Source organism: Girardinichthys multiradiatus, chromosome 22 (assembly GCF_021462225.1).
Source record: "Girardinichthys multiradiatus isolate DD_20200921_A chromosome 22, DD_fGirMul_XY1, whole genome shotgun sequence".
Taxonomy (NCBI): domain Eukaryota; kingdom Metazoa; phylum Chordata; class Actinopteri; order Cyprinodontiformes; family Goodeidae; genus Girardinichthys; species Girardinichthys multiradiatus.
In genome coordinates this window covers 9600234-9623943 of record NC_061814.1, presented here as the reverse complement: position 1 = coordinate 9623943, position 23710 = coordinate 9600234, and the positions used below count along the sequence as shown (strand labels likewise).

Sequence of the window (23710 nt, the reverse complement as noted above, 5' to 3'; positions counted from 1 at the left end):
GCATAGTTGTATTCTTTTTGAGCTAATTTAACTGTACTCTACTATAAACAATTCATCAATGAGTTTACTGCATATATTGTGTGCTGTCATTGTCTTTTTATCAACGGCACTGACCGTTGATGTGGGCAGGCTTACGTGAATACCTATTCTGTTGTAGCCTCTTCTTGGCGCATGAAGATCAGCACACATCTGCCTTATTTGAAACACATACCCTCTTGTCTGTCCCGTTTAAAAGACTGGTGAAGAGAAATGGACCTCTGTTTCACTTTGTATTTATATAGGAAGTCATGGATTCATTATTGAGAGGCTACAGAGCTCTGATCAACTCAAAAGAGTAAAAGTATAAATAAAAAAATGCTTCAGTCAGACTTGCTTTATGCTAATTACATTATGTCAAATTAGCTACTTGTCAATGAATAAATAAATTTTTTCCAGAGGGATATTATAATAAAAACATTAACTATCACATTATTTCAGGATTTTTACTTGACATTCCTTGAACAACTGCTCTTAAACTCAATATTACTGTCGTTTTGCAGCCCGTGAAAGCACCTTACCCAGGTGCTACCAGGATGCGGTAACTACAACACTCTTCAGTACGGAAGTTATAAAGGCAGGAAGAGGTCTTGAGAATGGTTATTTCCATTATCAGTGAGGCTAGTGGAGTGGCTCGAGGCTTAGTGGTAGACCCATCTTGGGAGGCCTTAGTCCTCAACACAGATGTCCAGGGTTCGAATCCTGACCCAGCAATACCTTTCCTGCATATCTTCCTCCTCATGGACCCCATGTCAAGACTGACCACTTAGAAATAAAGGGCATTAGTGCCACAAAATAAAAAATGGGTTAAAACTTTAAATTGTACTGGTTCTTTTTGTCCTTCTCCATTCTGTACTTTTGCAGTTTTGGTTGCCTGTTTTTGTACCTGGCGACAATTGGTTAGGGTTGGACGAGGGGGGAATGAAATGTTGTTAAAGCAAAGTTGTTCGGTTTTATGGAAAATAATGGGTTTGGCAGCCTTTTCTTAAATCTATGTAGTAATGATCTATATTCTCTAAGAAATACGCAGGGAGACTGCTGCTTACAGCTAGTTATGCTAATGGTGCTAATTGTGCTAACTGCCAATCAAAGAGGCTAAAGGCAATCAACTCCTTAATCATGTTGTGTTTGCTTTGAAATAATACTATAGTTTTAGAACAACTGCTCTCTCACACAGAGTGATGTCGCCTCTGCTTCTAACATTAATAAACTACGACCACTTCATAAAAAATATTCTGAAAGCTGTTGGTCATAGTTCTTCAAGTGAAATCTAAATTTGTATCGGCTGGTCAGAGCTGTGCAAAAACCAGAGATTGGATCAGCGCATTTCTAGGTTTGACACAAGTTTATCACAGGCCCAATAAAACAAAAATGCAACGTTGGGCTGGATTCTTTGGTTGGGAAAAAGTCAACACAAGAAAGATGCTAAACATTATGTTTACAAATGCTTTCATCTCTTATAATGTTAAAATAATTTTTGTTTCTGTGCACATTCATTTGATTGTTTCTATTTAAATTCTTGATTTTTTTTCATTACTTACATTTTCAAAAATGATTTACCCTTCTTGGTGACATATAAGGTCATTTCAGCAGCTCTAAAACTGCAGAACTGTGAAATTATTGCCTTGATAAATGAAGGTGAACAAATCAAAATGTCAGAGCTAGCAATCGTTGTTTGTTAAGGAAGCATTCACTGTGTGCATGACTGTATCCTCCGCAAACAATGCAAAGCAGTCCATTACAATATAAACAGAACATCAAATGATACACATGAGCAGAGTGACGGCGGATTACAATGGCAGTGAAGATTTATAGAGATCACTAAGCTTTCAAATTAGTCAAAATTATTTCCTGTTTCTCTGACATGTTTTTAGAATAAATTGTTGAGCTGGTAGTAATTGTTTGGACTTACACAAGATCGGCATCATTAAGTACAGGAAAGCACTTATCTATAAAAAGGCATCTGAATTATGTAAATGATAAATTATCACTCTAAATATATCAGTCTGTGGAGTATTACCCTGAGAAAAGATTGTTATTATTCGCGGATGTTTGGTTAGAAAACCTGTTCATGTTGTCGAATAAAGCCGCTGCAGTAACAGTTTCAGTCATTTCACATGGAAATATACATAAAATAGCTTGAAAAAACATATTAACAATAAATAATCCAAAATTTAAACAGAAAGTTGGCATAACCTTGTAAAAGGATTCATACTGTATGAATCTTGTCACATTGCGTCACATTACAATATCAGACTAAATGTACGTTACTGGGATCCAATGTGATAAAACAACACAAATTAGCTAATATTTGAAAAGTGGAGATACATGACAGATAATTTTCACTTTTCTTCCAAGTAAAATTCTAGAAAATGTGATGACATTTATATTCTGCTCCCTGATTTAATACTTTATAGAAGCAGCCCTCATTAACATGATCACCCTGAATATAGCATCATCCATCCTGCCATCAGTGCTGACCCATCAACCGTTATGTCAAGAGATTCTCCCTCCTGCGCTGTGGACCTCTGCAGCTCTTCCAGAGTTATCATGGTCTCATGGCTGCTTCTTTGGTAGGTTTTCAGTGAACTATACTGTTTTTAATTTTCAGATGCTAGATTGAACAGAGTTCTGTGACAGGTTCAAAGCTTGGGATATTCTTGTATAACCTACATGTGCTTTAAACTCCACAACTTCTCCCTGTCCTGTCTGCTGTGTTCCTTGATCTTCATGATGCTGTTTGTTCTCTAATGTCTTACCAAATAAAACACATTCATGTTTCAGGTTAAAAACAAAATGTAAAAACATTGAAGAAGCATAAATAGTTTTTGAAGGAACAGTAAAAACTGCTTTAACATGTCAGACTTGAAATTTTAGAATCTAAAAGACTAATGCATACTCTATTTCAGTAACTCTGTATATTATTTGACTTTACTGAAAACAAATAACGTCTCTTGTTGCCTTTACAGATGCCAAATATCAAAGGGTCCCCCAGGCTGACCACATTTTTGTTTCATTTTTTCATTCAATATGAATATATTCATAATTGTTTTGTTATTTACTAAATTAACAGGAAACCCCTTCATTAATAAGTAACTGAATTTAGATAGAAACCTAAATAGATATAGGGAAAACAAACTGTGGCATTTTATTTATTTTTTCAAACTTAGTTTCCATTCGTTCTTTTTTCTTTCTCATATCCAAATGAAGAAATTATAGCTTTCAGATTTAGCTCAAGCAGAACCTCGATCTAGTCTGAAACTACATATGCTAACTAGCTTAACATTTCAAAGAAAGAAGTTCTTAAAAATCAAACCAAGATTTGACTTTAAATGAACAACTTAGACTTTTTTATTTCCTACATGCGTTGCAGACCGAAGCCTTACCTCACCTTTGCGATTAACTGAACACACAAAGGATTTTGTAATTTGGTTACATAAAAAATAATTATTTTTTTTTACCCCAAACAGTTGTGACATTGACCAGTGACGTTACAGTTGTTTAATTTGGTTTCCCTTAGATCTCATTTTGAGACACCAAAGCAGAAGAACAATAAGTTTGCTGCTTTTGTTGAATTTCCGCAGGTTCTAATTTTACTAAGACAAAGGAAGGAGGAGGAGCCTTCCAACCTCAGTGGACAATGAGCCACATACCAACACTTCCACTCAAACTAGATGTCGCAGAACCTGCAGCGGGGGCTGTGCTCTTTATTTGAATTTTTTATCTTTCTGCACCTTGCACCTGTTTGTGTGTAAATAAGTGTGTATGTGGTCATTTTTGTGTTCATACTTGTTGCGAGCAGCTTGTGTGTGCGCAGGAAGCTGATGGCGAGCCTCATGATGGAGGCCTTGTCCAGGTGGCCGCTGACGCTGTGGGCCAGAGGCAGCTGGTGCGCCAGCTCGTAGAACACCTCCGTCTCTTTGCTGCGTCGACAGCGCGCTGCATCCCGTGACTTCTCCTTACGCCGCTCTGAACTGCTCCTGCACCACAAAAACACACAGGAAACAAACAAACAAAAAAACTATGAGTGTGTGAAAACCGCTTCAATGTTTCTGGCTTTCCTGGGATTTAAATTTCTGCTTGCTTCATTCATAAAGCTGCTTTTAGTTGAGGGTTATATACCTCTGATTTGTTTGAATCATTTCACAATAATTGAGCTTGAATTCCCACACTGTTTGGGGTATTTCCTGTTTCTAATTGGACACTGTTGCAGTCAAAAATCAGTGTAAAGACGCCATCTCATAAATTCCTGTGTGATTCAAATGCAACACAAAATGTAGCCTTCATAGAGCTTGTACTGCAGCCTCTGTCACACGGCCCCTCTTACATATCCCCAAGTAAGCACGCAACATGGAGTGATTTAACCTTGTGGATCCATGAGGTTATCGTGAAAGTGATAACATGAATATCGTTTAGAATTTCTGTTGTCTATTAGTCAGTTTTTTGCAATCAGCAGTATTCTTGTTGTCAGTATGCTTTTACTTTTCAAAAAACACTTTTCGTTTGGTTATTCAGGCATTCAGGGACTATTTCCACGCTGCCATTGAATCTGCATTGACGTTCCAGCCTGACGGTCCTCAGAGGTCATCTTGACATGCACATCCACTCCTCCCACCTTAGATCAGTTGTTCTGCTGCAGGGGATCTCCCCATCTCAGGAGGAGGAGGAAGTCATTTCAGCTCCATGGTCGGGTACGTTCGGCAGGTTTTGAGGGAAGGAATAGTTTTGCGCATCAGGGAAAGACAGAATGGGAGAGCCAGAAATAGACTGCTAGAGTTTTTTGTTATGAGTTTTCATTTTCTCATGACATTTAAAGCATTTTACTATCATCTACTAGTGGTAAAACATAAAGTAGGAGTTCACGAGACCGTAGCTTTAAAAAAAGGAGGGTAGATGTCACGTTTGTGGCCCATGTACCTGTTTGTGTCCCTGTTTGTTTGTTCGTGTTGATTCTGATTGAGATGACACATACTGGGTCAAAATATGAACCTTGGAAACAGGAGGAGAGATAGGTGTACCCAGCAACAAGGGTACCGAGCAGATGTTCCATTTGAGTAGAAATTAGCTTAAATAGAAGCCGATTTGTCTTTGAAAACACAAGTTTGAAAATGGACAGCCACTTGAAGACTCAGAGCCAAGTGATTATTTTCATTTCCTCCGATTAATTCTTGCTCAAAGACGTCACAGGGTTAAAAATAGGCGTTCTGTGTTATGAAATCTGTTCCCAGTTTAAAATGAAAAGTCAAACCTCCACCCCACATTAGAAGATTTTAGCCTTTGTCACATGTTCACATTCCTGTTGCAACATATCAGCCCCTTTTATGCAACCTATAATGAATGCATCGGTTAATGTGAAGCGCAACAGTGCTCAGGAAAAAGGCCCGAGCAGCAAAGCGAGCGGTGGAGAATGCGGGTTCATAACTGATGGCAAACATGACGTTACCATGCTGGGTTTACCCCACTTCATCTTTTCCAGACAAGCAGCAGCCTGCTGCAACACATTTATGTAATAGGACAGGTTACCTACAGGACACGTATAAATGGACAGAGACCCTCCATGCAAGTTAGTTTGATCACATACAGCAGATGGTGGAGAGGTCCATATGCTCCCTTAGAGAGGAAAGAAAGCTAAACGTTCAACTTCTTCTGTCATTTAGTTAAAAGCCTGAAGATAAATCAAACTGTTTTATCACTGTGCATAAGGTGGTAAACAGTATTAAGGCTTACCAAAAAAAAGGTTTTCCATCATACATTTCCTAGGTTAATGTGAGATTAAAACCAGAGATTTCTGTGGCTGTACAGAGTTTAGAGTATTGCAGCACCGCCGGCCACATTTGACTACACACTGCCAGTCAGCTGACTGAAAGAACTCTCCCTTGCTTACAAAAAGGTATAATATTGTCCACAATAGCCAGTGTTATCATTGGAAGCTACAACTGGAAACCAACTTCAGCTTCGTCGCTTCCTTCTGGGTCAAAAGAAGAGCCTCTGCAATGTGAGCAAATTGGTGAGTCACGTGATCAAGTGAGCGTAATTTGATTGGCTACAAGCCCCTTGACTCTTCTTCTTCTTCTTGGATTTTTTTGGTGGTTGGCATCCAACGTTAAGATGCATTATCAGTCGCTTGACTCAATCTAGTGTTGATTGGTTTGGCTTGAGTCACCAGAAGGTCAACACATTTGCAGGCTAATTTTTGCAGATGAATTTTCGCAGTTGATTTTTTTCCATCGAATGTCCGCAGTTTAATTTTTGCAGGTGAAATTTCTGCTGGCGAATTTTAAGGAGAAAAAGAAATGACATACATAATTGCTCAGGATAAAAATTCTGTTATAAATTCAAAGTCTATTGAGTGTTATGATACTATTTTACTTCCACAAATTCCCCTCGTCAAATCTCCGCAGAGAAAGGTTTTACCAGTTTACATACTGCATTTAGAAGACAAATGTGTTGTGTTTAAACACAAACCAAAACCAACAGGTCTCTGATCTGTCTGCAGGCTCTCTGCTGAAGATAACTTTACCAAACCACAACAGAAGAGCTGCAGCCCCGCTGAATTCCACACACCCGCCCTGAGCAGTGACACGATGCACTTTATCAAACCTGATCACATGCAGAAAACACTGAAGGACAGATAACATTAACATTTTGGCTGTAAAACATGAATAATGATGTGCAAAGAATCAAATAGAACCACTGCAAACTCTGGGTTTCATGTTTCTCACCCACAAAGATAAGTAGATTGAGCAAAAGATGATGAAAAACAGAGCTGGGTAAAGTTAGAACTAAAAAAAACCTGTTAAATCTGTCATCTTTTAATTCTCCTGCTGCACCCACATTTAATCCATCAACACAGGCAATGGTGCACGACAGAAAAATGTGAAACCAACATCAGCTGTGTGCGTGTGGAACAGCAATCCCTGGCGCAAAAATATTTGGAATGAGAAATCCAGTTGGAAACTGCAGTTTAATTTACCACAGAAAATAAATGTCTTCATTCTGGCCAAATATTACATCCATTTCTCTGAATGTTCCTTAGCTTCATAAAAACACAAATTCTAGCCAAAACAAGTATTTGAAAATCAACCGATTTTATCCTTTACTGACCTTCATCAGTTTCCTTACTCTTCTTCACGGCTCAAACAGAGAAAACAAAACAGTCCAAACAACTAAGACATTTCTATGTTCTCATCACCAAACCCCTTGAACAAACCAAGTTGTAAAACCAACGACACAACTTTTTCTTGAAGTAAACTTTCTCATTCTTTAAATGCTGACGGCAGCTGCGAGCTGTTTTTAATGAAAATCTTTTAGGTTCTGAAATCTGTTTTGAGTAAAACAACAAAGCTAAAAACAATTACTACAAAAGAAAGGAACAGGAAAGCATTTCTGAGCATTTTGCTTGGCAGCAAATCCAGTTGAAATTTCTATTTAATTAACAGCACAGGTTAATTTAAAACAACATAATATTTAAATTTAGCCAACAGCTGTCAACATGCGACTTTCTCTGGTCAAGGAAGTGTAAGCTATTATTATAAGCTCCAGAATAGATGACTACTTTAAGCGTGACACCCAGCTATATTTTTGTTTGAGACTCTTAATCTGAAGCAAGAAAGGAAAACGTTCTTGTTCTTGCTGTGTTGTATTGACAGAGTTAGCTAAAGACTAGGGTGACCAGACGTCACCGTTTTGACTACCTGTTCCCAGCTAAAGCTGTCCCCAGTAAATGTCCCTGATTCTAGCATTTTGCGAATGACAAAAAACATGTTGAGTATAGACTGTTATTACGGTAACCGGGGGTAGAAATGTGAGTGAGCATGTTGTGTGCAACAACAGCTGTTACGGGCGCCTTGGACTGGACTGTCCTTGTCCGGATGAAGGTTTGGTTCACAGCAGGAAACAATACTAGTGTTATCAACGTTAGCTGTGCCCCGGTACAATATTATAAGGATTGGATGTGTTTTCTTTTACTAAAGGTGAGGTCCAATATGCAAATAAACAAGGCTTTTATGAACAAACAGAACATAAGGCAAGACAAAAGCACATGGAGTAGCTCCAAAACTGAGTGGGTGAGTTAGGATTATTCTAATTTCTCATCTAAAAATAACCAACTTCTAAATGGTTTCTGAAATAAAAATATTATTTTATTTGTTAAATTATATTTTTCAGTGTATTATATGTTCTAATATTTTTGAAGGACATTGTGATTATATTATGTCTCTGTTTTAGAGTAGTGAAAGACTGATAAAAGAGCAGAGGAAAATAGAAACACAGACAAAAGAGTGAAAGAGCAGAGAAAATTGGATATGTTAAAGAGAGAGGAGGGAGATAGAGTGACATAAAGAAGAGTAAAGCTAAGAGGGGGGAAAGAAAGAGCGTTAGACATTAGACCATTAGGCCATTTAATTCTTTTAATCTCTGTGCTGGAAATGTCCCTAGAGTTGATTTCAAAAATCTGGTCACCTTACTATAGATGGCTAGTTGGGCTGGCTGACAAAACCTTACAATAGAAGCCTACAGCAGTTTTGGGTTCTGTGGCTGCTTTTTTGGTACTCAGTTACAGAGTTAGGGACAAGATGATAACAATTTATAATCACTGAAAAAACACAGCTGATGGTTAACCGTTAGCAAGGTTCATAGTTGCTTCCCAGCTTTCTATCGCTGCTAAGCTAAAGGGCTACTTCACATTATTAAGACTGGACTACATTTGATTATCTGGTTAAAAATGTAAAGTGGTAAACAGTTTGAGATTCATGAAATCTTTATTCTATTTGCAAAAGCTCAAAAAGCAGTATAGGACAACCACAATATATGGACCTGGATTGGAATATTCCTTACTAATTACAGACAGTTTGGGGTTTTTGAAACATCTACTGCTTATTTAATAAGGTCATGTCTTGTGTGCTAAATGTGTCTTTACATCCTTAACAGCAGGTGTGATGCACAGGCCTGCAAAACATAAATTAAAAAAGGATAAATGTTATGGTTTTAAACTTTTAATCACTAGTTGGAAGGATTTTTGAGAATTTTTTGTTTTCAAAGTCTCAAAGCATCTGCAGCTAGCTTGAATCACTTGGTATAAGTGAAGATGGGACACTAGACCTCTGTGGTTTCTGTTATAGGATGCTCACTGAAAAACTATTTGAGTTGTGGGATGAATCCTTTATGGACTGAACCTCCTCTCTGAGGTGTCATTAAGCATCCCATTCTGCCCCTTTCTACATATATATACATGTCATATTCAATAAATTACATTATTTAAAATGTTTATTTATTTCAGTAACTTAATTAACTAACTGATCCACATTATATAGAATAATTACACACAGACTGATGTTTTCAAGCCTTTATTCCTGTTAATTATGATGATTTTCTGCTTACATCTAATGAAAACATGACATTTGAGATTAGAATATTACATCAAACAAATAAAAATATTTTAATACAGAAATATGGACTTAATGAAAAGTATGCTTAATCCCTGCTTACATGTTGTTATTTTAGTTAGTATGATGCATTTACTGATCAGGAAAAGATCAGATTTTTGACTTTCCAACTTGTGTGTTATCAGTCAGGGCGTCATCAACCAATTCTATTTAAAAGCTATTTTCTCTGTGGATCTCTAGATTGTGTGTTCATTTTGTTTAATATTTCTAATTATTTCTAAGATTTTTGATCTTTTGAAATCAGTCTATCCCTCTGGTGCTTAAACCATGCAACATTTTCCAGTTTAGGGACAAATAAATAATTGCTGTAATCTAAATTCTTTCAGTTATTACTCACATTTAGAGCGCATGTTTAATACTGATGCCCTGAAATAAGAGAAGCCTGAAAAGGTCTAGGCAGTGATCTGTGTTACAGCAAATCAAACAAACGAAAAAAAAAAAAAGTGAAATATTTGTGTTATTTCCATACAGAATACACTTTATGTAATAAACAAACACATGATATGACCATCAGGATATGGTCGTTGTCATGCTAATATCTGCCTCAGATAATAAAAATACAATATTACCTTTCGGGCTATGATCTAGATCTTTCACAAAAATGCAACAAACTGCACAGTCAAACATCCAAACACTGATTACAGAGATGATAACATACAATTAGCAGGAAAGGGAGAGCACAGAAGCGCCATTATCTTATCAGATGCAGCATATGTCCCATCATCTGCCCATCTCTGAGGTTTAAACTCATAAACCCCGACTGACAATCACCCAAATCCCCATTACTGATGAGACAGCACAGCAGATAGGCCGCGGCTACCACATCAGGTCAGCTGAAAGGGCTAATTTCAACCAGCCCCTGGTGTGTGTGGTTCCACTCTTTGATCGTCTGGGATCATTGTTGCCCCCCCCACCCTGAGTCCCTGCAGTCTATTTCAGGACATGAAACAATGAAAGTCGCACAGCTTTACCGGGCCACAGAGCCTTCTGATGCACCCACTGAACCCGTCCGCATCCACCCCGCAAACACAAAGCAGAGGTCAAAGGTGACACTAATGGTCACGCACTCAGGTGAAGTTCAAAAAGTAGCTGTTTGCTCTCTTTTTTTTCTCCCTTCGCTTTGATGTTACCGCCTCTGCTCCCAGTCCTATATTCCTTTTTACTTCTGACATGCAGCATTATTTTTCACGTTACGGATTTAAGTAAATATGTAAACATGTCCTTAAATGCAAGTGACAGGAAATCAATTTCTATAATAAAAGCATTAAGGAGTTTAACCTTCGTGTCAAGTGGAGAGTCTTCCTGAAAATGTTTGCTCAGATTTATGACAAATCTTGTGTCAAATTTAATCCTGTTAAGACGACTGTGACTCAACCTTGGTGTTTCAAAAGTTCAATAGAAAGCAAATATGACAGCAATGATGAGCCTTTATCAGCTAAATCTATATTCTCCCAGGTTTGATGGGATGGGTTTGATGGAACGAAAACTAGCAGCATCAGCACTGGCCACTCAGATGTGCTGCTCCGGGGCAGCGAGAGTCAAAATAAATTTTCCTGTTCAAACCTGCGTTGGTTTTCCTGGACTGTGCGTTATTCTGTCATATTGTGATGCAGTTAGTTATGTCTAAAAGGAAAGGTTCTGTGCAAATAAACATCGACGTTCAGCATCAGTGTTTGGATTGAAGCTGCCGCTCGATGCGAAGCCAAATTTTGGCAAGACACCTCTGTCTGGCTGCAAAGGGGAACGAGTTCATGTCATCCAACCACGTGGAAGTTTATTCTGTGCCAATACTGCTGCAGTCAGACACTCAACTCAACACAAGAAAACTGGTTAAATCTCAAAAAGCAACTAAACCCATGCTAATTTGTGAAGGCCGGACCTTTTTTTCTTTTTTTAATCAGCGGTAGAATCTTTTAACAGTAACGATTGAATTGGTTGAAAGTTTAAATAAAAATAAAGATATTCCTTGGAAATATAATTCAGTTCACACTAGTGGTCCAGTATACAAAATATTTACAATTTCTAACAAAACCTATTTACAGTATCTAGATGGTGTAAAGTACCATAACATAATAATAAAAAAAACCATACATTTTTTCGAGAACATCAGCAATGTGCTGATGTTTGATGTTTTAAAAGTAGCTTTAAACTTGCAAGGTAAAAGTTGCCATTTTAAACTCGTTATAAAAAAAAAAAACGGTAGCTTGTGGAAAAATTCAACTTTTATTCATGGTGTAAAATGTATCCAGGTGCACAACTCTCCAAACCTAAATCTGAGTTCTGATTTGCATCTCGTTGTTTGTGAGCGAGTGAACACTTTTTGTTGAAATTTGCTGCAGCAAAATGAAACCGTATACTCTTCTCAGACAGAATTCTGACATGATTTGTAATCCAAAAGGACTTAAAGAACGTATAGTTGAAAAAGAAAACATTAAAAAGTGATTCTGTTTAGCTCAGTCTTATTTGTTAATTGAAACAAAGCTCTTATTACAATGACCTTTTTCAGTAAATTTTAAAAACAATTCACCCACCAATAAATCCATACATGTATATACTGCAAACGCTTGAATGTATATAACTCTGGAAGTGAATCTTGGAGCATCAATCTGTTTCTAGTATCGAAAGTTTTTAACGGAAACAGATCTTTTAATGACGCACAGAAAGTGACTGGAGTTTTGTTCTGGCTGTATGCTGCATAGAACAACACTTCAGTGCCCCTCTCCCACCTGTTCCTGGGCACTGCCTCTGTTCCACTTCAATCCTGAGTTATAGAAAAGACTAAGTCTACTGTCTAGAAATATTGCTGTTTACACAAAAATTGTGTGGAAACTATGAGCCCCACCCATGCATACTGTTAAAGTAATGCTGTTTTAAATCTAATGCTGGCAAGCTGTAAGCAGCATGTCTGTTAAGGAGCAGACAGCAGGCTCGTTCTATGAGCAGACAGACCCGCTAATTAAATAACTAACATTATTTTGTTATACCTGTAAAGAGATGAACAACAAAAAAAATATCTTCCACACAATATGTACACTTACTTCTTAAAAATCTAGCAAATGTTCGTTCTGTCAAGATCAAAATAACAATGAACTGATACCATTATAACTATAATAATCAATGTTATTTTTTCCTGCACCTATGACCTTAGGACTAATAGTTGTTTTTCTGCTTTAAACAAGACATTTAATCATGTTATAAATTTTGTTTGTATTAATATGGCAATGCTGTTTGTTTTTTGTTTTTTTTGCTGTGGCATTTTTTTTACAAAAGGTTTTTGTGCTGTGAGAATATCTTATTGGGTCATGCCTTCACCCAAGTAAGCCTTTTTACTACGTTGTTTCTGGACTGGTGTGTTAAGTTGGTCGCTCTAGATGGCCTCTCACACAAAGTTTGGATCTACTGGAGGCTTCTTCGTGTTAGAAGAGTTGTTCCTTTCCAATGCCACCAAGTGCTTGCTCAGGAGAAGGGGTTGATGCAGAGTTAATGGCCCAGTGCAGTTTGCATAAGATTGTTATGAGTTTAATTAGCTGAAATTTGGACCTAATTAATTTCTGAATAACTCCAAACGAATTGGACCTATTTGTAAAGAGCTTATTGTATTTTGGAGATATTAAAATTAAGTGAATGGAACATGCATCATCATGTCTAAATGTATTTTAAGTATGTATTTTGAGCGCCATAAATAGGCTGATCATTCAAAAATAGCACCAATAAGCTTCGGTCTCTTATACAACCACAGCAGCTTGGTGACAGCATTTCAACTGTAGCCAATTAGAGCTCTGTGGGCAGCAAACATTAGCCTGTCACAACTGTCTTGTGATCTCAGCTGCTACCGATATGGATTCATCACCTCTGACCCCGCCCTTTGGCTACAAACTAATCCATAAAGACATAATGTCAAAAATGCCGCGACCCAACATACCACAAGTTGCTGCCACAGCAGACTGACACACACAACATGTAATCAGAACACTGAAAACACTTAGAGAGGTCACCTTTGTAGAGTGGTGACTAATGTGCCTTCACTTGAAAGATTCCTAAGAGGGGATGGCAAAATAACATCAGGGAAAAAAAAAGGCAAACCCCGTGGCCTCACCTTATCAACCTCAGTAGTCTTTGATATCAAAACATCGCACGAATCGCAGCTCTGACTACTCTCCTTGCCAGACAATGATGTAAAAGGGCTGATAACATTCTTTGTTCTGCCTCGATTTGCCAGCACATCTCCATGCTGCTTTTAGACCTGTGAGAATAGCAACCTGAGCTGGGCGATGCGGGCGGCCGCCGATTTTCATTATCCTGGACTCACGCAAACATCAGTGAGGAGGTTTAAACGGATATCTTGGGGTCGACATGTTTGGACCGTTTAGGTTTGGGCTTAAACACATCCCTTGTTGATGCAGCTCTTGGAAGAGCACCATCATGGAGAATCTCATAATAAAATCAAGTAGAAGTACCATGTTGTTTAAAAACAAACGGACGCACAAAACGGCAGTGAAGCAGGGAGAAAACACATACCTGGCATACTGAAACCTCAGTGAGAGAAGTAGAGCTGTCACTCTAAACCACAGTGGGTCACATGACAACATAACACACACAAGACTAGAGCACACACACCTCAACCTGACCGGATTGAATGCAAAGCTCCAGCAGAGCGAACTATGCTGAATACTTACAACTATTCAAACAAACTCTATATCCTTCTGCAGATCACTGGGATCAATTGGGATTCCACTTTCAGCAAAAACATTATCCAGATTTAACCTTATATGCAGCATTTGTCTGAAGTCTTCCAACTTAGTTCCAAAAGCTTTCATAAAACCAATTATCAAATATATGCTAACACTCGTATTTAAAGCTTCTTCATATCTTCTGGAACTCATTCTGAATCTGGATCTAGTCTTGTAGACATGTCCTGGCTTATTCTTGTGTTGGCGTTGATCTAAATGTCTTTGGTTCTGCTTATCCAGAGGCTTTTTAGGGAATTGATCACTAGCTCTCAAGGAACTGGAAGGATTAAAAAAAGTCTATACTTTCAGTGTTCTAAGCTTGGAGTTGACCTGTTCGGGTTACACCTTGAGTCTTGCCCTTTAACAATTGGAGATAGGCACCAGCCGATTGGTGCCTCTTCATGGAATAAGCGAATATCGATAATAGATGGATGAAAGATCACAAAGTCACTCTTGCCATTATGACATGGTCGGGTCTAAGAACAGTGAAAGGACTCATGATAGCGCTCAGTGTTTCTATACCAGACAAATAGTTTTCTTTCTTCTAAAGATTCTTGGGCACTACTGGCCTTCATTGACAGTTACCAGACAGGAAATGAGCATGGAGAGAAGGGGGCAAGACTTGCAGCAAAGGTCTCGAGGTTGAGAATCGAACCCAGGACGGCTGCGTCAAGGACAATAACTCATGTTTTTGGGGCGCATGCTCTACCACTACACCACACAATGCCCCAGACAAATAGTTTTTCTATACAGTCAGAAGAAGGATTAATCAGAGATGACAACTTTATACCAGTCGTGTGCTGTCCATCCTTTCTGCAGAATTTCTGTCTGTCCTTGATATTTTTTCTTGGATACAGGTCAGTTCTTTGCTGCTCATCACATCGCAAGGCTGTTGTCAAAAAGTCAGGTCACTGAGCCTACAAGTGCACCTGCCTGCTGCCAATGTTGTTCAAGCTCTACATTGGCGGTAGTGAAGTTCTGTAAGACATTTCTGACAATCCTGGATGTTCTGAACTAGGGTTGAAACAATTAATCAAATTAATCATGAATAATTGATTATTGAACTATTCATCAACTAATTCAGTAATCGAATAATCGTTAATTAGAGTACACAGACCCTAAAACATGCAATTTGCTGAAAGAACAACCCTCTCAGAGCTTTAATTAGGCAAACATTGTACAAAAAATATATACATTTTGGATTTAAGATGAAAGACCTTTGTTTGTAAATATGCTCTATCCAGAACTCCTCAAGTGGCATAGCTTTAGCTTCACCTGGTTCAAATTCTGTCAGAAATCTCCTATTGGGCACCATTTGTTATCCGATTATTAATCCGAGTTATCAAAAAAATAGTCAACAGATTAATCAATTAGCAAAATAAACATAAGTTGCAGCCCTATTCTGAACCACTGTCCACTGTATTTCAATCAATTACTATAAATTCTTGAAGATCCAGAAATCTGTTTGGTCATGTTGAAATATTTCGATGCAAACCATTGATGGTTTGGAACCAGAATGGGATGGAACCATTGCTAACATATAAAGACAATCAGTTCAACCAGATCTGTCTCTCATAGCGTTCAGTAGGCTAATTAGATTGACAGTTGATTTCAACTTTATTCTTTCACAGTTTCAACTATGGTTATGATATGACTGTACTGAAAGGAAGATAGCAGATTAGAGTAAAAATCTACTGAAAACAGGGTTTTCATATAAAGTAAAGTTTTTAAGTCAAAAAAGCTCTTTGCAGTTAAGAGAAAAACTGAAACTATGACGTTTGCAAAACTTTTGTGCTACTGCCAAAATATTCATGCCTGTCAGTAAACCTCTTATACAAGGGGTAATTCATATATTGCGTTCAAGTTATGGTCAGGCTTTTTTGGTAGTTCCCTGAATGTTTTTACTGCTGCTGGTTAGTGCTACAATGTTTTTATCATTTTATTACCCTCAAAAAATGGTGTTTCAATTTACACGGTTCAGCAGATGATAAAATCCAGTCTCTTCAACCTTAAAGGACAATTTAAATAATCAGCTGACCAGACACCTCTATATTACTAACAGCTAAGAAAACTCTTATGGCTAAGGGATTACAATATGATTACAGACAGATGTTCTTGGAGAGTTTATTTTTTGACAGTGTGTGATCTTTGTGGTTTATCCTTACTGAAATTAATATTTCACAATTTTCTAGTAGGAGAAAAACATTTAATAAGCAACATTCTTTTAATAACAGTGCTGTGAAAAGGTGTTTTGCCTTTTTAAAATGAACTGTGATTAACTACAGTTTTTTTGGAAAGCTGAGTTCAATTTCACCAGCCACACCCTGGCATGTAGAATCGAGAAATCACTTAAATAAAGCCCACAGAGAAAACATGGAACAATGGAGTGGTCGGCCTAACAAAAGTACCCCGAGAGAGCATCATCGACTCATCCTGGAGGGTCACAAAAGAACTTAGAGCAACATCTAAAGCACTGCAGGTCTCACGGCCCTTAGTTAAGGTCAGTAATCATGATTCAACAGTAAGAAAGAGACAGGGCAAAAACTACAGGAGAGTTCTAAGATAAAAACCACCACTGACCAAAATAAACACCAAGACCTTGCCAAAAAATTTCCTGATGATACCGAAGACATTTGGGAAAATATTCCATAGACATAGGAGACAAAACTGGAACTTTCTTGTAGGTATAGATGCTGGTAAATTTGTTGGAAAACTAACTGCATACACAGGTTCTTCTCAAAATATTAGCATATTGTGATAAAGTTCATTATTTTCCATAATGTAATGATGAAAATTTAACATTCATGTATTTTAGATTCATTGCACACTAACTTAAATATTTCAGGTCTTTTATTGTCTTAATACGGATGATTTTGGCATACAGCTCATGAAAACCCAAAATTCCTATCTCACAAAATTAGCATATTTCATCCGACCAATAAAAGAAAAGTGTTTTTAATACAAAAAACGTCAACCTTCAAATAATCATGTACAGTTATGCACTCAATACTTGGTCGGGAATCCTTTTGCAGAAATGACTGCTTCAATGCGGCGTGGCATGGAGGCAATCAGCCTGTGGCACTGCTGAGGTCTTATGGAGGCCCAGGATGCTTCGATAGCGGCCTTTAGCTCATCCAGAGTGTTGGGTCTTGAGGCTCTCAACGTTCTCTTCACAATATCCCACAGATTCTCTATGGGGTTCAGGTCAGGAGAGTTGGCAGGCCAATTGAGCACAGTGATACCATGGTCAGTAAACCATTTACCAGTGATTTTGGCACTGTGAGCAGGTGCCAGGTCGTGCTGAAAAATTAAATCTTCATCTCCATAAAGCTTTTCAGCAGATGGAAGCATGAAGTGCTCCAAAATCTCCTGATAGCTAGCTGCATTGACCCTGCCCTTGATAAAACACAGCGGACTAACACCAGCAGCTGACACGGCACCCCAGACCATCACTGACTGTGGGTACTTGACACTGGACTTCTGGCATTTTGGCATTTCCTTCTGCCCAGTCTTCCTCCAGACTCTGGCCCCTTGATTTCCGAATGACATGCAGAATTTGCTTTCATCTGAAAAAAGTACTTTGGACCACTCAGCAACAGTCCAGTGCTGCTTCTCTGTAGCCCAGGTCAGGCGCTTCTGCCGCTGTTTCTGGTTCAAAAGTGGCTTGACCTGGGGAATGCGGCACCTGTAGCCCATTTCCTGCACACGCCTGTGCATGGTGGCTCTGGATGTTTCTACTCCAGACTCAGTCCACTGCTTCCGCAGGTCCCCCAAGGTCTGGAATCGGCCCTTCTCCATAATCTTCCTCAGGGTCCGGTCACCTCTTCTCGTTGTGCAGCGTTTTCTGCCACACATTTTCCTTCCCACAGACTTCCCACTGAGGTGCCTTGATACAGCACTCTGGGAACAGCCTATTCGTTCAGAAATTTCTTTCTGTGTCTTACCTTCTTGCTTGAGGGTGTCAATAGTGGCCTTCTGGACAGCAGTCAGGTCGGCAGTCTTACCCATGATTGGGGTTTTGAGTGATGAACCAGGCTGGGAGTTTTAAAGGCCTCAGGAATCTTTTGCAGGTGTTTAGAGTTAACTCGTTGATTCAGATGATTAGTTTCATAGCTCGTTTAGAGACCTTTTTAATGATATGCTAATTTTGTGAGATAGGAATTTTGGGTTTTCATGAGCTGTATGCCAAAATCATCCGTATTAAGACAATAAAAGACCTGAAATATTTCAGTTAGTGTGCAATGAATCTAAAATATATGAATGTTAAATTTTCATCATCACATTATGGAAAATAATGAACTTTATCACAATATGCTAATATTTTGAGAAGGACCTGTAGTTTCCCCAGTCAGAAAAACAGCAATTTGCATGTATTTGGGTAAGATTATCTTTGTCTAATATTAAAATCAGTTTGATGCTCTGACAAAGAAGCAAAAACAGTAGAAATGTGTAAGGGAGCTGGTAGTTTTTCACAGCACTGTATATCAGATGCACATCTACCCACTCAGGTTTGAATTAATTTCTAACCATCATTACGTGATGTTAACATCTGTTACTCGGGCCTAATAACCAGCAATCAACAAACATCGTCAGGTCAAACCCAACTGGATCAACCCAGCTGAGCCAGATGTGTTTTAGAAAAAAACCTAAAGCTCAAGTTGGAGGAAAGGTAAACCTTGATAGCTGCTGTTCTTCACACTCTCGTTCATTTTCCTTTCACACCCCGCAGATTTTTCAATCACTTCTCACACAAAGCATGTGTGTGATTAACTTGTCTGTCAGCGACAACAGGAGCCCGAGGCGATACATGTGCGCATTACCTGTCATGCAATGTCACTGACCCAAAACAAAGAACATCTCATAATCTCACTCAAACCTTTTGGAAAAACAAAGTGCAAACCAATAGAGAAAAAAGGCAGAAGCAATATTTCTGTTTGTGTCTCTGCTGGCAGTAATGGGACAGTTAATGCAAGGTTTTCCCCCTGCAGCGCTCTGCGCAGCGCTTCATCTGTTTAGATCTGCATGCTAACGTGAGTCAATGTGTCGTTCACAATTCTCCCAGGCATCCTTTCACGTGAGCTAATGTAAGAAAATTGCGCTCATGTACTTATATATATAACTGTCAACTCCAAAGTGACACACAGAAATAAGACAAAAGGCATTAGGAGCTGATGTAACTTACAGGTGCACACTTCTAGAAGGCTCTACAGCGTTTAATGGCTTCAAGAGACAATCAAGAGTTAGCATTATGTAATGCTGATTTAACTTATACAACCATGCCATCATCACATTCATTTTAAACAGTTTTCTTTCATCATTGGAATAAAGTTGTCTGCTTTAAATGTATTAAAGACTAGAGATGGAAAACTATGCTGTAAAAAAGTGCTGCTTTGAATCATGAAACAACTTTTCTCTTGTTTGTTTAGCCTTTTTAGTGTTCTCATTCTGCATTTTATCTGCAGCAGATGCCTACAGCGGCACTTTAGAGGAAAAAAACAACTCATTTTCTAAAGAGTCCTTATGCATCCATGACCTGTGTTTTTTTACCAGCTAAAAAATGATAATAAATCTGTGAATTGTGGCACATGAGAAGTAAAAATGCTCAAAAACAGAAAAACATATTTTATATTAAATAACAAAAAACTGCAACAATCAGCTTTTGTATGGATCATTTCAATTTTTTTTATGTATTTTGACCATATTAAATAAGTAACATTGTTAGTTATTTATTTTAAATAACTAACAATGGACTGCTAATCACGTTACAGAAAAAATCTGGAAATTTCTCACTTTTATTTCAATGGCTTCGCCACAATCTCACTTTCAAGACGGACCTGTTCACACAATCAATCACACTAACACAACACAAATGAGATGATGAGTACCCATTTAGTACCCATAAATACCTGGCTTAAAAAGATATATTATGGTCAACTCCTTGCTTTCTCCCCGTTTATGTTCTAGCACCTCCGTTCTTCCTCCATGTCTCAATACTGTCCTCTGAGCCCAGTGACTCTTCTTCAAAGGATACAGAACTGTAATAGTTACACAAGAGTCCAGACACAAAAGGACACAACAAAATTTGACATGCTGGATTTAATATTAGCTGCTCTTGTAGGTAAACGTCTATGCACTTAAACTTTGTTTGGTATCCTGCAAATAATCTCGTCACAATGCTTTGTCAAGGACACGCGTATGAAACCTATTGTGCCTGAACTTAACTGCAACACAATACATTTCTACTCTACCAGGCAGCAAACAGGCCTGTTATTCAGAAAGCCAATTCAACAGCCAAGTTTTCCTCTTGTGACAAATGTTTTCTCTGTTCAGTATTCTCATCAGCAAAACAGGTTATAACATCTGAAGCCCAAGTGATTTTAGTAATAACAAGGCAAGAGGTGTTTATAGCAAACAGGTCCTGAAACCAGAGCAGGTTTGTGTGTGTGTGTGTGTATGTGTGTGTGGGCCCCGAGCCGCCAGGCTGCATGGAACATTTGCACTTTGACTCTGTAACTAAAAAGGTTTTCATTGCTTAGTTACTGCTTCCATGATTCTCATGAAGGACAGATGGACAGATTTCATTGAGACCAACTGAAACTTGAACATCTGACCACACCCTTCTTCTGCTCTTAAAGGAATAGTGAACTTTTTTTGGAAAATCGGTATCGATTCTTGGAAGGAATGTGAACTCGCGAGCTTTGCTAAGTCAAAGGTACATTTCAAAACAACCGTCATGGTTGGTTTTAATGAATGCAAGCAGCTTTAAATATTCAGCCAGATAAGAGCGACTTAGAAGAAATTTGAGTATACTTGGAAACAGATAAAAAGGAGGAAAGTTGGCATTTAACAGTTTTTTTCCAGAAATCCAGAAATTATAGTTTTTTTTAATGGTGAAAAACCTGTTACTTTAGGATATAAAGGTGGTTTAAGGTGTAAAAAGACCAACAGCTTGCCCACACCCATAACACACACACACACAGTTGTCCTTGCTTACAGTGGGCCTTCCTGAAGTTGTGGCGCCTGGCCGAACACAAACACAGAGCAACAATACAGTACTGGCTAATCTGTGATCCTGAGGAACATGGAGTTCTGGAAACATAGCCAAATACACACACACGCACACACACACACACACACACACACACACACACACTAACAAACAGCTATCCCAGACAGGGGCCCCGACTTCGGCTCAATCAGGGGAAGAACGATGCAGGAGATTGCTGATGATTTTGATAGTCCATGAAAGAGGCACAAACATACACACACACACACACATACATATAAATACACACACCAACACACACATTGCGGCACAAACAAACAAACACGCCCACAGCACGCTGATGGTTGGGATAGACTGGCTGATTGAGAGAGGCACAGAGGGGGCGCAGAAAAAGAGTCAGAGAGAGACCACAGGTGGCGAGCTAAGAGGACCCTGCTGCAGAATATCAAACAAGCAGCACGGGCAAAGTCTAACTGAAATATAATAATGATGCACAAAGACGTAAAGCCATGCAAGATCATGCAGATTGCACAAAAGTTAAAAGGTATGCAAAAAAATCTTAGCCTGCATCGTTACAGTTATTTAAATCCTAAATGTTTGGGCGGTCTGTTTCATATTTATGCTGTGTTTGCATTGGAACTTTTCATCAGTAAACAAAATGTCTAAGAATTGCAATAAATATTGGCTAAAACATACAGATAAGGCATTGTTTAGGCTGGATGGGGCTAACTTATTGCTTGGTAAAAGAAAATCTTTCTTACTTCTTAGTACTTCTTATGGACTGTACGGTGGCACAATTGATAGCACAGTTGCCTTCCAGCAAGAAGGTCCTAGGTTCTAATCCTGGCCTGGACTTTGAATGTTCTGCCCATGCATGGGTTCTCTGGCCTTCTTCCCACAGTCCAAAAACATAAATGTCAGGTTAAATGGTCTCACTAAACGATGGATAGGTTTTGTTTTCCGTCCATTTATCACTTATCACTGTTTCCTCTAAATATTAAGGTACTGTATATGTCAACTTTTCTAAGTCCCGGCTTGGTGAAAAGGGCTGAAAGTGTTGCCTTTTTAAAATATTGCATCTTTTTATTTGTTGAAGTATGATTCCTGGAACCTTGTTAAAGAAAAACATTTGTTACCTTTGGGTAGAGACAATAAACCATATCTATCAGACAAAACAGCTACTGCTGTTAGAGAACTGAACTGTAATAGTTGACCTTTGAATGTCCAATATGTCATTGGATTGCAATATTCCCATGCATTTTATTAAAGAGACTTCCCCGTATTCAAGACACAAACCGCTTAAATTATAAGTGGTTCAAGAATAAAACTTGAATTTAATGTGGAAATATTCAAAAATGTACTCACTTCAATATCTTTTTTGAACCTTTTTCAAACCAGAGTCAAGTCTTTGTTATTTGTTTTCTTAGATTTCCATGATCAAAGGGACAATTTCCCACATATCGCACTACTCTGAGGGATATTTCTGATTACGGCTCACCTTTTCTACTTCATTGCTTAACCTTGTCAAGCATATTACCTTTGTAAACTGATTGTAATTGTATTGTGCATCTGGCAAAAACTTTTTATCCGTATAGCAGCCTTCTTATTAAGGTGTAAATGTTCACACCTCATTAAAGCATTTGGGTTGACTTCTATTGCTTCTAGAAACAATTTTGACCTTTGGCCTTTGTTTTTCTGGCAGGAACAGAGCTAATCCGAAGGCGCTTAAAGTTACACCAAAGGTTCTCCTATCTTTCAGCTCTTCTCAGCCCTGTTCTCAGACTGCTGAATGTAAGGCTAAAGGAGAAAGCTCTTAAAATATGCGAGGGACAAACAGAAAGGGAAACCCTAATCTCTTTCAACTTCTTTTTGGAACAGAAAAACTGACTGAGAATGAAAACGGTTGGGAAAACAAACCAAGAAACCTGCATTTTGCCAGAAAATTAGTTCCCTACATTCTGAGCATGCCAATTATAAAGTAATTTTTTACAGTAGTTGACAGCTCCCTCTTGACCTTAGAAAGTTGAATACTTTGCTTAACTGATTCATGGCTGGTAGCAGGAAACGAAGCCTCAAGGGGCCACACCAAGTTTACAGAGGACTACAGACAATAACTTCTGTGTACTCTCAGCGACTCAAAACATCAAAGATTGTAGAAATGTAGAGGGTTTTTTATATTTTTATTTTGCATGAAAACCCCTCAAACACAGCCCTCTTATGTATAAAATGTAGAAATTAGAGCAACAAAATGAGAGACTGTTATGTGACCTGATTTTTGATGTCCGGACTTTGTAAAGTGTTTTACTGCTGATCTCGACTGCAACCGATTCCGGTAGCCTTTCCACTGTGGTCGATATTTATTTATATAAGGAGGAAAGGCAGGTCTATCTAAACTGAGATTTCCTAATCCAGCAAGTCCCTTAAGAAACTCAAGATGGCCTGGCTGTAATAAATTCAGCCATCCTGTTATCTGCCAATTGTCTCTCTCTCTCTCA

General features: G+C 38.4%; 1 protein-coding gene across 1 annotated transcript in view; it reads right to left on the bottom strand.

The window, feature by feature from the left end:
• epas1b (endothelial PAS domain protein 1b) overlaps positions 1–23710 on the bottom strand; it is a 76883-nt gene that overhangs the window by 43118 nt on the left and 10055 nt on the right. Inside the window, exon 2 of the mRNA XM_047351100.1 lies at positions 3826–4016. Within this exon, the coding sequence (XP_047207056.1) occupies positions 3826–4016 (191 nt within the window). The remainder of the gene's footprint in view (positions 1–3825; positions 4017–23710) is intronic.